At 50.1% G+C, this 14,711-nt stretch overlaps 1 protein-coding gene across 1 annotated transcript in view; it reads right to left on the bottom strand.

Moving 5' to 3' along the window:
- Positions 1-390: 390 nt before the first annotated feature.
- LOC136952080 (protein jagged-1-like) overlaps positions 391-14,711 on the bottom strand; it is a 17,370-nt gene continuing 3,049 nt past the window's right edge. The window contains exons 2-12 of the mRNA XM_067246757.1: positions 9,809-10,054; positions 9,082-9,142; positions 8,639-8,769; positions 7,950-8,069; positions 7,390-7,503; positions 5,690-5,803; positions 3,763-3,876; positions 3,481-3,527; positions 3,010-3,186; positions 2,240-2,390; positions 391-1,940 (exon numbers count right to left, since the gene is read on the bottom strand). Coding sequence (XP_067102858.1) covers positions 1,513-1,940; positions 2,240-2,390; positions 3,010-3,186; positions 3,481-3,527; positions 3,763-3,876; positions 5,690-5,803; positions 7,390-7,503; positions 7,950-8,069; positions 8,639-8,769; positions 9,082-9,142; positions 9,809-10,054 — 1,703 coding nt within the window. The 3' untranslated portion in view covers positions 391-1,512. The remainder of the gene's footprint in view (positions 1,941-2,239; positions 2,391-3,009; positions 3,187-3,480; positions 3,528-3,762; positions 3,877-5,689; positions 5,804-7,389; positions 7,504-7,949; positions 8,070-8,638; positions 8,770-9,081; positions 9,143-9,808; positions 10,055-14,711) is intronic.

Consider the following 14,711-nt stretch of genomic DNA (forward strand, 5'->3'; position numbering starts at 1 on the left):
CACACACACACACACACACTCCCATACTCTCAGTTGTCTGAGCAGGGGACTTCACTGGCTCTGACATCAGTTGGAACATGGAGGGCAGCCAGGTGGTCCAGTTTTTCCTGGCAGTCAGAATCTATGTGTGTGCGTGTCTTTGGTTTAAATGATTGCTGAGAAGTAATGTGCGTGTGCACTTTGACCCAGTGGCACAATCACAGTAGCTGAAAGCCATGATGGGATAACAAAAGCAAGGTCATAGTGAACAGACATTGTGCGCACACACACACACACACACACACACACACACACACACGCACATATACACACGCACACACAGGTTGGATTGAAGATGCACACATATCTTTGTCAGGTAAATGCACTTTAATCACAATCCATATTAGCTGGTCTTCTCAGACATATGGAAGGGAACAGAGAACAAAAAGCATTAATTAAAACATTCTGAGACCAAACCACAGTACAAAAAGATCAGTATCAATATGTACAACAAATATACAACATTGCTATTTTACACAAAGGTATAAAAATCATACATCTTTGAATCGCAGTGTTACAGAGACCATGCAGGCAACAGTGTAGTGTTAGAATTCAGTTCATTCCCAAAGTTAAAACTTCCTTCGGTACATTTTTGAGAGCATTTTCTATTTTGTTTATCTCTCTGGGTGTTTTTTTTTCTTTACTAAAGGGCACCATTTAGAATGTGTTGATTCAGTAAATGTGATTCTTTCATTTCTTAATCCTTTACCTTCTCTCGCTCCCCCAAGTAATAGACATGAAGGCTTATACGCGCGCACACACACACACACACACCCACACACACACACACACCCACACACAACCAACAAAACAAGAAACACAGAACAACAACACACACCTACACTTAAATTTAAGCATGTGAGTTTATCCTTCAGATCAACTCATCCTTCATGGAATGAGACCCACGCCTTCCTCCCTCTCCCTCTGTCACTGCCTTGTAACACACTCTCAGGCTGGACACCCGGACCGTACAGGAAGCCAGGCTTATCTGGTGCAGGCTGGTCCAATTGCATTAGGGGAACGGGCCCCATGTGATCTCCACCAGGACTCGGGTGAAATGAGGCAAAGAGACAGGCCACATACACACTGCACTCAGGCCCACATCAGACTAGTTCTGAGTTCAGGATGAAGTCTGAGGTCATAGTTCAGATCTATGCCATCTCTCTCCCCATTGGCAAGGCTGCGCCCTAAAATAGGATCAAGGCCGACAACAAAATTAGGGTCCACATCCTACTTAGCTCACAGAAGGTCAGCCCATAATAGTTTTGGCTGGCAGTAGAGCAGCCAATGGCAATCTCATCTTACAAAGGGTAAGGGGTCAAACTCAGGGAGAGGTCAGACTAGGGTCACCCACCACCACCACTGGAAGTACTGCAGCAATGGCACAGCACCGGAGACTGGGGTTAGACCCCAGAAAGACCTGTTGGGTGCAAAACAAACAGACTGGGATCTGGGAGTTCAAAGTCCCAGAAGTCACACCTCCAGTTCCTGGTTGTCTGCGTAGTGGATGCGGTTTAGTTTCTCCCTCTCCAGGTTGGAGATGTCCAGTTTGTGGGCATGGGAGGGTTTGAGGGCCGGGGAGGAGTGCGAGGGGGCCGGCGAGGGAGGCCGTGTCAGCTCGATCTCCTCGCAGCAGCTTGGGGCGGGGACGGAGGTGTGGGGGCCCACGGGGGCCAGGAGGGGCGAGGGGCGGTCCAGGTTTCGGATGAGAGTGACGAACTCTCTCTGGTTGTTAATGGCCCCCTCCTCCGGAGGTCCTCCTTGCTGCTTCTTCCGCCGCCGGTGCAGACGGGAGAGGAGGAGGGCGCAGGCAGCGCAGCCGCATGCCGTCACCAAGGCGGACACGCCCACCAGCACCATGTAGAGGCTGAAACCCCCACGAGCAGGGTCCGACATGGCGCCTGTCAGGTAGCAGAGGGGAGAGAATGAGAGGGGAATAGGAAAACTTTGTGGACACATTTTAGACCAACAACACAATTAGGGGCCACATCCTACTTAGCTCACAGGGGGCCAACCCATAATAATCTTGGCTGACAATAGAGCAGCCGATGGCAATCGTAGTTGACCAAGGGTAAGGGGGTCAAACTCAGGGAGAGGTCAGCTTAGTAGGAAGTGGACCAATTGTCGGATGTGCGGGGTACAGTGTCACGTTTCTGGATATGTAGAAGTCCTAAACACACACTCTGCACTTGGCACGTACCTGGGCAGTGCTGGCCATGGCAGGGATCCTTGAGGCTCGTGCACTCGTTGCCATAGTAACCCTCGGGGCAGCCGCACACGTACCCCCCGTCCGTGCTCCGACATGGTACGCCCTGCTGGCAGGGGTTGGGACTGCACGGATCCGCCAGCACCTAGAGAGAGAAGTAGGGAGAGATCGGTTGGAAGTGACAGTCGCTGGGAGGGAACATCCCCTTTGAGCTCATTTCCTTTTTCCACGTTTTAACCATTGTGTTATCTTCGGGTCATTCTGACCCATCAGTCATTGTGACCCACCGTCGTATTGCAACAAATTTACCGCATACAAAAACAAAGTGAAGCATTTTCTTTTAACAGTTGGGCTGTCTCAGACCCCCACATTGCAAAGGTTAAAATAACATTATTTTGATTCGTTTTTGTATTGGGTAAAATTGGGTAAACACAACGATGGTTCGTTATGAACCTTTGGGTCATGTGACCCGAAGGCAGCACAAGGGTTAAGAGATGATCCGAGTCGAAACATGACAGATATGGGAGGAGAGATATAGGGAGTCAGGTGGCTGAGTGGTTAGGGAGTCGGGCTAGTAATATGAAGGTTACCGGTTCGATTCTTGGCTGTGCCAAATGACGTTGTGTCCTTAGGCAAGGCACTTCACCCTACTTGCCTCGGGGGGAATGTCCCTGTACTGTAAGTCGCTCTGGATAAGAGCGTCTGCTAAATGACTAAATGTAAATGTAAATGACAGATATGCTGCATTGTCTGAGCCAGCTGACCTCGCAGAAAGGCCCGGAGTATCCCACCGCACAGCTGCAGGAGGCCGTCCTGCCGGCCTCCTCCACACAGTGTCCTCCGTGCAGGCAGGGGGCGCTGTCACATGGGCCGGGAACGTTCTGACAGTGCTTCCCAGTAAACCCTGGCAGACACAGGCATCGTGACCCTGACACCAGATCCTGGGGGGGGGGGGGGGGGGACAGGAAGAGAGACGTCAGGTCAGGTCAGGAAGAATCTTTAGATCTTTTACAATCTTTACAACTGGTCACCACGAGAGGCTGTGTTCAGAGCGAGTGATAGTTCCCTCCCACCAATGACGGAGAACTTGGTTTCAGGTGAGGAGAGAGAATATTGGATATGAACCTCGCACAAACCACAAAGACACACAAGCACAGACCAAGTCTGATGCAGACAGTCAAGAGGACAAGACGTCCCTGACAAAAACAGGAAGTACACCCAGGAAACACTCTTACCTCACATCGACCTCCGTTCAGACACAACCCCTGGCAGCTCGTGTCCCCTAAAGAGCACAGAGGAGATAACACACTCTCAATCACACACTTTAAGACACCCAATATCCCCCTGGCCAGAACACGGTGTATTCAAACCACATGTTGCAGCTCACAAGGCTAGCAAAAACATAAAATTAAGTTCTATTTTCTCACGATGGTGGCTCATTGTGGAACAGCGTGTGCAAATGTAAAACTTAATTGAAAGAAAAGAATCTGCCTTGATATGTCAGTCTTTATACTCACTGATGTCACAGTTAGGCCCCGTCCATCCTGGTAAGCAGTCACAAAGGTATCCACCAATCAGATTGCGACAGGAGCGTGCGTGGACACACACATCCATCTCGCACTCATCGGTGTCTGAGAAGAGAGAGAGATTCAGAAGAGAGAGAGATTCAGAAGTTGTCTGTATGTGAAACCGTCAATCCTGAATTGAACAAAGAGCCGCCTTGAAGCCGTTCCAAGATTTCATTTGACAAGTGTAAACAACACCACAGCACAACACATAGATATTGCTTTTCATCGTGTATCCGCGGGTGTGTGTTTTCCTAGCACACCTTACAGCTACGCATTTCATCTGTGTGTTTGTACCTGGCCCAAATCACATCAAACTGTCGGGAGAAGGAAAAGCAATAAAGCTTTCAATGTCGTAGTAAAGAAGTCATTTTACAGCTCACACCGTTGGCCGGGTGACAGAAATGTGTGCTCGTCAGAGATGAGAAGCCAACAGATTTGGGTATCCACGCCCAGAGGGACATCATGCACTCAGCTGAATGAGGGAACGAGATTTCTACAATGAAAACCTCACAGAGGTGATTCAAAATCCATTTAGGACTATGTAAGTTAACGCATGCCCAGTTTTCCACTGTGTGGGGTTCCCACTGTGATACACATTTCGAAACTCCAACTTACATTACTGTATCTATCTACCTCTCTTTCCCTCCCTCTTCCCTTCATCTCTCAACTTGACTCTCTTCACCTCTTCTTCTCTCTGTGTTCTGAGTTCCACCCATTCTTCCCCTCTTTCCCCAGGGGATAGGGTCTGACAGGAGGGGAAGGGGGAAGAATGAAAATGTGACACCTTGAATGAGGAGGGAGGAAGTGGTCAAGTAAGGTGATCCAAAGCCTACTTCTGTGATGTTGAGTCCCACTGAGATGTTTTACAGGAACGACAGTTCCCATGAGAGACCGGGAGAGAGCATAAAGAGAGAGCAGAGATAGAAATAGCCTGAAGGAAGGGATACACACAGATCCACAGCATAGAGGGGACTGAGAGCTGGGAAGGGCTCAGAGAGAGAGGGGGGGGAAGAGAGCTAGGGAGAGAGTGAGAGAGAGTGTGAGGTAAGGAGAGAGGGAGGGAGGAAGAGGGAGGTAAGGAGAGAGAGAGGGAGGGAATGAGGTAGAGAAAGAGGGAGGGAGAGAGTGAGGTAGGGAGAGACAGACAGTGATGTAGGGCGTGAGAGAGAGCGGGAGGGAGGTAGGGGGAGGGAGAGAGTGAGGTGGGGAGAGAAGGAGGGGAGGAGAGAGAGAGGGGAAAAGACTGCTTGGGTCAGGGAAATTCTCATGGTTGGTTTCTACCTCTTGTGAGGAGCCGTGGTTTATGTGTGTGGTGTGTGTGCGGTGTGTGTGGGAAGGGGGAGCGGTATCTCTGGGCTATGAAGTGTATCTGTGTGGGATTATCAGGTGTCAAAGTGACATATAACTCTAACAGAGGGAATAGTGGGAGACTGTCATCATGAAATAATATCTCCCTTAACTATTATATCCCCCAAGCATGTCCTCTGTGAGTGTACGTGCATTGTGTGTGTGATTGTGTGTGTGTGACTGTGTGTGTGTGTGTAGACTATCTTTCATTAGAAATCCAAGCGAAGAGATCCAACCTTCGGGTGATTTGGCTCAATATAACCGTATTATATAGGAACACCAAGATGAATACAGTGGCAGTGAAAGAGCCTGAGAGTGCATAACTCATGCATTGAGAGAATGGCTCCAAATGTGTACGGTAGTTCCTAAGGAGCCAAATGTTATCCCAGACACCCCGTAGCAAGGTTCCATTTAATAGTCCAGAGTGTTCTGCTGTGTTCTAGAACTAGTCCACGGTGTTCTGCTGTGTTCTAGAACTAGTCCACGGTGTTCTGCTGTGTTCTAGAACTGTGTCAGACATCCTACTGACCCAGCTGGCAGGTTCGGCCCATCCACCCGGGGGGGCAGAGGCACTGGTATCCCTCTGGAGTCTCCTGACATGTCGCACCACGCCCACACGGGCTCGACTCGCACTGTAACACCGCTGGTGGGCGAGAGGGAGAGAGACAGAATCAATCCATCACTCAGTCAATCCATGCATCCATTAAACCATCCGTACTTGAGAGGTGATACATATTGTGCATGATGGTGATGCTTGTGTTTGTGTGTACCTGTGTGTGGGTAGGTTTTGGATGATTGTGTGGGTGTGTGTGTGCATGTGTGGCGTGTGTTGCATTGGTATGCGGATGGTCCTCTGGGCCTATGTTTTCATTCCCTACTCTCCTGCTCTGGGTCCTGGGCAAACACTGATAACAAGAATCATCTGCTACCCTGCACTCACACCTCACAGGCCCTCCTGGACACCAGAGAAAGAGGGGGAGAGGGAGGGAGAGATGGAAATAGAGTAAGGGAGAGGGGGGAGACATGGTGAGGGAGAAAGGGAGAGCAGGGGGAGAGAGGGAGAGAGAGAGGGAGGGGTAGGGATGGAGAGTGGAAGGATTTGAGGAAGGAAGAGAGGGAAGGCATAGGAGAGAGGGAAGGAGGGATGGGGGAGATGAGAGAGCTGCCAGGCCTGGTTCCCCTCTCTGGAGAGGAATTGAAAACGGAGTGATCATGAGGAACATACGAGTGAGAAAGCCCCAGTAGAGAGGAGAAGGAACTGAGTGAAACAGAGGGAATGGCTGATCAGGAGAGAGAGAGAGGGGGGGGGGGAGGAGAGAGTGAGAGAGAGAATAATCCAAGGTGTGTGAGGAAAGAGCGAGGAGCGAATACTAGAAAACGTGTACAGAAATGACATCTGTCCATGCCAGGACTCTGTGTTCTCATCCATAAACAAAAAAAAATCAATACTTGATTTTTTCAAACCTTTAAAAATATATATTTTACTCACAACACTGTTTTCAACCTTTCAAAAAAAATATCAAAACTTGTTTTCGAATTATTTTTCAAACTCCACCTAGAAAACTAGCAAATCTCTCTGACAATTATGTGTATGTGAGTGCTAGACAGAGAGATTATGAAAAATGTGTGTGTGTGTGTTTCTTTGATAGATAATCATTATTTAATTAATAATCTGTTGTACCTGGCCTCCTCTTAGTTGAACTTTGCCATAGAAAACACACACAAACACACTCTAATGGGCCTGATTGCTCCTTGTGGGAAACATTTACATTTAGTCATTTAGCAGACGCTCTTATCCAGAGCGACTTACAGTAAGTACAGGGACATTCCCCCGAGGCAAGTAGGGTGAAGTGCGTGCCCAAGGACACAACGTCCTTGGGCACGGCCGGGAATCGAACTGGCAACCTTCTGATTACTAGCCCAATTCCCTAACCGCTCAGCCACCTGACCCACACAGAAACACAGACTTATTGCTGCTGGTACTAGTTGGGTTCTATGTAAATGAGTCTCATCCTGGAGGACTGATTAGAATCTGTTCCCTGGCTATACTCCAATTCAAGCAATCACAACCAATCACAACCAATCACAACAATCCAGGACATATCGAGAGAGAAAGAGAGTTCCAGAGCACATGCTTGTGTGTGTGTGTGTGTGTGTGTATGGTATAATGTATTTGTGTGTGTGTGTGCATACATGCATAAAGGTTTGTATATCTGCACTGGTAATTACGGTTAGAGCAGGTGTGTCCGGTCCAGTTGTCTGTACAGACGCAGCTGAAGCCAGTAGGGTCCTCCACACAGGTGGCTCCATTCACACAGGGGGAAGACAGACACGCATGCTCCACTAGGGGAGGAGGGGAGGGGAGGGGGGAGGGAGGAGGAGAGGGAGGGGGGGGGAGGGATAGGGAGGGGATAGGGAGGGAGGGAGGGAAGAGAGGGAGGGGGGGGAGGAGGGAGGGAGAGAGGGAGGGGGGAGGGAGGGATAGGGGAGGGAGGGGGGGGAGGGGAGGGAGGGGAGGAGAGGGAGGGGATAGGAGGAGGGAGGGAAGAGAGGGAGGGGGGGAGGGAGGGAGGGAGGGGGGAGGGAGGGATAGGAGGGAGGGGGGAGGGGGGAGGGAGGGAGGGGGATGGAGGAAGGGAGGGAGGAGATGGAGAGAGAAGATTGAGAAGGAGGGCAGGAAAGAGATGAATCTCAACAACAACAAGGTGCAACAACAAGGTGCAACAACAAGGCGCATAAGACATGGACTTGAAGAGATGGGATCTTGGCTGGGTTGGGCCGCCGCTCACCGATGTCACAGTTGCGTCCGCGGAACCCCTCCTGGCACTCACACTGGTACTCGTTCGGCTCCGTGTTGGCACATGTGCCCCCGTTCTTACATGGCTGGTGGGTGCCACAGTAGTTCAAATCTAAAAGTGACAGGATGAGAGAGAGAGAGAGAGAGAGAGAGCAGGAGACAGAAAACAAGAGATAGTGAAAGAGCGTTTTCCTTTTCAGCAATGTAGCAGACTGCTGCATGTAACAATGTTGCTCACTGATCAGGGACATGGGAAAATGTATATAAAATGGAGACACAGCAATTTGAACCCTCTCTCTCTCGTTCTCTCTCTCTGTCTTTCTCTCTCTGTCTCTTTCTCTTTCTCTGTGTGTGTGTCTCTCTCTCTCTCTGTGTGTGTCTCTGTCTTTCTCTCTCTGTCTCTCTCTCTCACACACACACATACACATACACACACACAGTGTGACGTGTAAGGACTAGCTGCAGGCCCTGGGAGTATCTCCTGGTTTTGTTAAACTCTGTTTTATAATCACCTCCAGTAGGCTCACAGGCTCTTTGTGACTTTCCACGGAACGCGTTAATGGGGAGACCACGCCCATGCAAGAAGCTAGCCCAGCCCAGCTCACATTCACTTTACCCAAGGCTATCATCTTACCCAAGGATCTAGCCCTGTTCCCTCGGCCCTCGCCCTCGCCCCCTCACCTTTGTCACACAGCAGTCCTCCCCAGTTGACGTCACACACACACTGCCAGGGCTCGGTGCAGCCTCCGTACACACAGCCAGGAAACGTCACACACTGATCACACAGAGCGCCTTCCCAGCCGTAGTGACACCTGGAGAGGGTGGGGTGGAGGGGGGGGGGCACAGAGCTGTGAATTATTACATCTGCAAATGATTGTTTTAGTGTTCAAATTCCTCTGTTACTGTGGCAACATACTTTCCTGCCCATTAAATCTGCTGGACTGAACTGAATGGAATGACAGTTGTGTGTAGAGCTGTTTAAGATGTTTCTTTTGTTGGGTTTTATAGTGGCTAGAGTTCATTGTGCCTCGGCCTTCACTGGTTAACTAAGTGGAACTGTGGGTTCACTAGGCTGAACAGGTCGTTACAGATAGTGCTGTTTCTGAGAAGGAGGGCAGACTCACTTGCATTCTCCAGGAACTGTGCAAGACCCATGTTTCTGGTGACAACTCTGTCTGCACAGCGCTGTAAACACACACACACATGAACACAGATGAATCATTCAGGCCTGGAAGTGGGAACTAAATTAATTTCAGCACCGCTAAACAGGAACATGAAACACCCACAACAAACTGATCTGAGGACACATTTAGTCATTTTTTTTTACATTTAGTCATTTAGTCACTCAGACACACAAGATCCGACAGGAACATTCATGCAGGAGCAAACACACAGGTTCAAATAATATGATGCTGGGCCTCCCAGTCTCTTTAGCAAAACTTCCTGTTTCCCTATGACCCAATCAGCGACCTGCTGTGGGGGAAGTACAGGTTGGCTGAGCAGGAAGTGAAGTCACCCGGCAAAGGGCGGACCAGGACGACCACAGGATGTCATTATTCTAGCCTCATATCCTCCCATGGTTTCGCCCGTAATTTCCTTCATTTAGTCCCACCTCAATAAGGTGGGAAAAAGTCAGGGGTCAAGAAGGGAACCAGATGATGACTGGCACAAAGCAATCAAACAGTCAAACTGTGGAACTCTGACCTCGTAGGAGATTTACAGGGAATGAATATAATATGGAAGTCAGCAATGAGTAGATGAGGCTTGATAACCTCTTCCAGAGGTGTCTGGTGACCTACATGCATGGCCAGTCCCAGTCCTGAATGGCTCAGATAGCGGGCTCATTACAACAGAACCTCACCTTGCGACACTCTGGTCCGGACCAGCCGTCATTGCAGACCTTGGAGCCGTTCGGGTCGGCGCCGAAGTGACCAAAGAAGTCGTCGCGAGCCCGGCAGAACTTGTTGCAGAACGGCCCGTAGTAGTTGGAGTCGCAGCGGAACCGCAGCCGGTACTCCAGGGTGAGCGTTGCGTCCGTGGGTGACGGTAGGTCTGCCACTGCTCCCCAGGATTCAACATGGACGACAGGAGGACCCGCTCAATAAGCCCCCCCTGGCCTAGAGGAGGAGAGGAGGAGAGAGTGAGAGAGAGACAGAGGAGACAGAGGGAGAGACAGAGGGAGAGAGAGAGAGAGGGAGAGAGAGAGAGAGAGAGAGACAGAGAGAGAGGAGAGAGAGAGAGAGAGAGAGAGAGTGAGAAAGAGAGAGAGAGAGAGAGAGAGAGAGAGAGAGAGAGAGAGAGAGAGAGAGGAAGAGAGAGAGACGGAAGAGAGAGAGAGAGAGAGAGAGAGAGAGAGAGAGAGAGAGTGAGAAAGAGAGAAGTCAGGTTGTCTCTAGAGCAGGACCTACGGGTAGGATCAGAGGGTAGAGAGGGAGGGTGGAAAGGGACGTAGGGAGGGTGGGGGAGTGGAGAGGGAGGGGTGGGGGCCAGGGACAGAGGAAGGTGGGGGGGTAAAAGGGGCAGAGATGTTTGAGGGGTGGAGGCAGTGGAGGGGGGGAGGGGGCCACTGGGCTCACTGTTGATACTCCTGACCCCAAGGGAAATTCCCAGAGGGGCTGTCATCTCCAACTCTGCTATAATCCCCCTGACAGGGAATTAACACAACACAAAGCATTGAGTGTGTGTCTGTGTGTGTGTAAGAGAGAGAGAGAGAGAGAGAGAGAGAGAGAGAGAAGAGAGAGAGAGAGAGAGAGCAAGAAAGTGATAAGAGAGAGAAAGAGAATGGTGGGGTGAGAGGAGAGAGAGAGATGTTTGAATGTCTGGGAGTGAAGGAATGTATGTGTATGTGTGTGGCATTGACAATGAAATGGAATAGAAACTGTGTGTTTAAGAGATGGGGAGATGGAGCGAGCGATAGAGAGCTAGAGAGGGGGCCCTCGCAAGAGTGGAAGAGAGAGGAAGCAGGGAGAAACAGAGGGGAATGAGTGGGGGGGGAGGAAGAGAGGGGGAGAAAGAAGAGAGGAAGAGAGGGAGGGAGGGAGCTAATAACACATAACAAACCTCCTGATGGAGAGAGAGATCATCTGGGTTTGAAACAAAGGAATCAAAACAGGGGCACATATTGGTCGGAATGTGTTTGAGTGTGGGTTGGTGTGTTGATTGCTTGTCAAGTGTGCATTCAAGTGTGTGTTTGAGTGTTTCTGTGTGTGTAAGTGTTTGTGTGTTAGTTGAAAGTGTGTGTGTGGGTGTGTGTGTGAGTGTGTGTTAGAGAGAGAATGGATGAAAGGGGAGAAGGGAATCAGTGGACACTGAGTGTGTTGTTATCTCATCAGTACCCCTGCCTCTCCAACGCTTTCAACTGGGAGCTCCCCAGTGTATTTGTGTGTGTGTGTGTGTGTGTGTGTGGATAGTGTGGGTGTGTGTGTTTTTGTGTGTGTTTTAGTTCTTCTGACCATGCTGCTGCCTCTGGTCATTTCCATTACTTCATGACTCTCATGTGCCCAGTAGCTAATTTCATCACTCACAGTGAAAAGATCTGCCAACTGCCAGAGACAGAGAGGGGGGGGGGGGGTGAGAGAGAGAAAGAGAAAGAGAGAGAGAGAGGAAGAGGGGGGCAGCAAAGAAAGGATGTCAAGAATTTGTCAGCAAAGAGGGTGTTAGAGTATGATTCCCTCCCCTAATGTGATGAGGTTGCACCGCAACAAAAGAACTCTGGAACAGCAGTCGTGAGCTAACACAGGCACATTAGAAATACCACACACACACTCACACACTCAATGTTGAGCAAGCAGAGGGGGGAATGCTTATCTCTCTTTCCTCCAGTGTCTTGAGTCTCACTGCCTAGTATTGGATCTGAAGTGTTTGCCCTTGACCTGCCAGTGAGAAGCATGCAGAACGCCTATCTCTACCTTCCTCCTAATCACCTGGGCCCCAAAAGACATCAATACACCTATACAGGTCAATAGTTCAACATGAGAAGGCACAGACACAAAGAGAAAGAGACAGAGGGAGGAAAGTCAAAGAGAGAGGGAGAAAGAGAAAGAGAGAGAAGGGGTGATAAAGACTGTGGAGATAAAAAAAGGGAGATAGAAATAAAGAAAAGAGAGAGAGAGATAGAGAGAGATAAAGAGAGAGTGAGAGAGAGAGAGACAGAGAGAGAGAGAGAAAGAGAGATAAAGAGAGAGAGAGACAGAGAGAAAGAGAGATAAAGAGAGAGAGAGAGAGAGAGATAGAGAGAGAGAGAGAGAGAGACAGACAGACAGACAGACAGACAGAGAGAGAGAGGAGAGAGAGAGAGAGAGAGAGAGAGAGACAGACAGACAGACAGACAGACAGACAGAGAGAGAGAGAGAGAGAGAGAGAGAGAGAGAGAGAGAGAGAGAGAAAGAGAGATAAAGAGAGAGAGAGAGGAAGGAGTGAAAGGGACCTGTTCTAATACCACCCCAGCATCGCCACTGAGTCAGTGAAGGTCATTCATGTTGAAAGCTTAGTCAGTGTCTTCCTCCTCCTCTCCTCTCCCAGGACTTCCGCTGCAGTCCGACAGCTCCATTACAGCTCGCTAATCCAGCCTGATTAGGGAACCAGGCTGGAAGTCTGTCCAGCCTGCTCCTGGACGCCTGCGTTCCCGGGGCTGAGCTAAGCCACGGTAGTCCAGTGATGGGGGCTTTGAGTTTTACAAAAGCCAGACAGAACCAGAGATGAGGCCCCAAACCAGAGGTAAGAACTGGGCTGGAAAGAGGAGGGAGGGAGAGATGGAGGAGAGGAAAGGAAAGGGAAAAGAGAGAGGGAGGAGGGTGTCTAGATAAGGAGTGGATATAGTTTGGTTCCCAGCCTCCTGTTATCTCTAGATTCTTTCAGACAAGACTGTTGCCCTCTTACTTGGCAGGGAGGAGGGGGGCGTAGGGGCAGGGAGGGAGGGGGCGTAGGGCAGGGAGGAGGGGGGCGTAGGGGCAGGGAGGAGAGGATGAAAGACAAGAAATTAGGAAAAGAAAAGTGCATCTCTGGGTTTCTCTCTGTGTTAGAATCTAGAGAGTGCCGGGTGGGAGTGTTTTCGGAACTGTGAGTGTGCTTGTGTGTGTGTCTATGAATTAGTGTGTGAGTGTATGAATTTGTGTGTGTCTGTGTGTGTGTTTTTAGAATATTCCGTTCACATTCTCTGTCATGGTGCTTTCACTGATTAAGAGCAGAAACAACTAGAGAAGAGCAGGAAAATGAAAGGGTCTGACTAGGAGACCCCCTGTAAACCCAGTGTCTCTCTCTCACACACGCACACAAACACAGTCATTCACAAGCAGACATGCAGACACACACACAACAAACATACATGCACACACACTCTCACAAGTCCAAAAAATAAACGGTCTGCCTCTGCTCTGGAGAGGAACCCGGGTGAGAAGCTAGAGACAGGGAGGCAGAAGGACAAACAGAGCGTTTCTCTTTCATCTGCTCTGCTCTATCTGTTCCCCTCTCCTCCTCCCCACCTCACCGATTGTCCACTTGTTTCATGTGTGTGGGAAAGTTTTCGAGTCGTATTATTGAAACAGGAAACAATTCAGTTACTTTGTCTGCCTCTTTATTTCTCTCCAAAATTGAGGCAACCCAACACACAGACACAGACACAAACACACGTACCCCTGTCTATCACACACACACACACACACACACACACACACACACACACACACCACACACACACACACACACACACACAGTCCGTTCAGCTTACCTAATTCTGACGTGTCGTTGTCATGGTCCAGAGCTTTCCAGCACCAGAGAGAAGGATTTCTGCAGAAACAGACAACAAAGGAAGTCAGCAACTCCAGTCAGTCAGTCAGTCAGTCAGTCAGTCAACAGTTCACCATCTTAGCAGCAAACACACCATCAGTTACAGCCTAGCAAACCAGCCCTGCAGGCTGTATGACTGGGCCAAGCTAGAGACAGCATGATGGCTGTGTGAGTCCCCAAGAGACAGGCTGCCCACCTCAGCTGCCAGGAAGGATTCAGCCTCCTCCTCAGGCTGAAGGTAGGACAGGTTCAGGCACCGTGTACCAGAGACCCACCATAGATACTGCTCGGACGCTTAGTAAAACTGGCCACATTCAAGCACACGCACTCTGGGTGCCTATAGCACTGAGCGTACAGGAGAGCAGGACACAGCAGACATGTTAAAACACCGACTGGGTCTCCCTGGATGTCACACGAAGATGACAGAGGAGGACATTCTTGTCTTTTTTCCCCCTCCTTTTTCTGTCTTCTTCCTGTAGATCAGCGATGAATAATTCAGAACCACATCCTTCCAACCCTCACTCCCTCGCTCCCCTCCCTTCCCTCCTCCCTCGCTCCCTCCCGGCTCGTCCATCCTCTATCTCCATGACACACACACCAGCGCCTGCCATGCAAATTGGCCCGTGGTGCATTGTGGGAAGGCTCTTCCTAAAGGGCTGCGTGGATGTGCAGTCACGCCTCTGCCGTGGAGACCCACCACCGAGGAGATGAGTGGAGCGAAGGAGGGAGGCAAGGACAAGTGTTTTAGAGCGAGTGGAGGCGGGAGGGGGAGGGGTCAGCAAAGGTTTAAAAGAAGGGGTGAGTGAGCAGAAGCAGATGGAGGGATGATGAAGGGAAGGCTGAGAGGAGTGGTAGACCAGAGGGAGACGGAGGTGAAGGAAAAGGAAGGGTTGAGGAGATGAGAGGTTGTGGTCGTGTGGATCGTTGAGTGGCAGCCTGCGGACCGCTGAGAAAGACGGATGAACCACAG

This window comes from Osmerus mordax, chromosome 11 (genome assembly GCF_038355195.1).
Source record: "Osmerus mordax isolate fOsmMor3 chromosome 11, fOsmMor3.pri, whole genome shotgun sequence".
NCBI lineage: Eukaryota > Metazoa > Chordata > Actinopteri > Osmeriformes > Osmeridae > Osmerus > Osmerus mordax.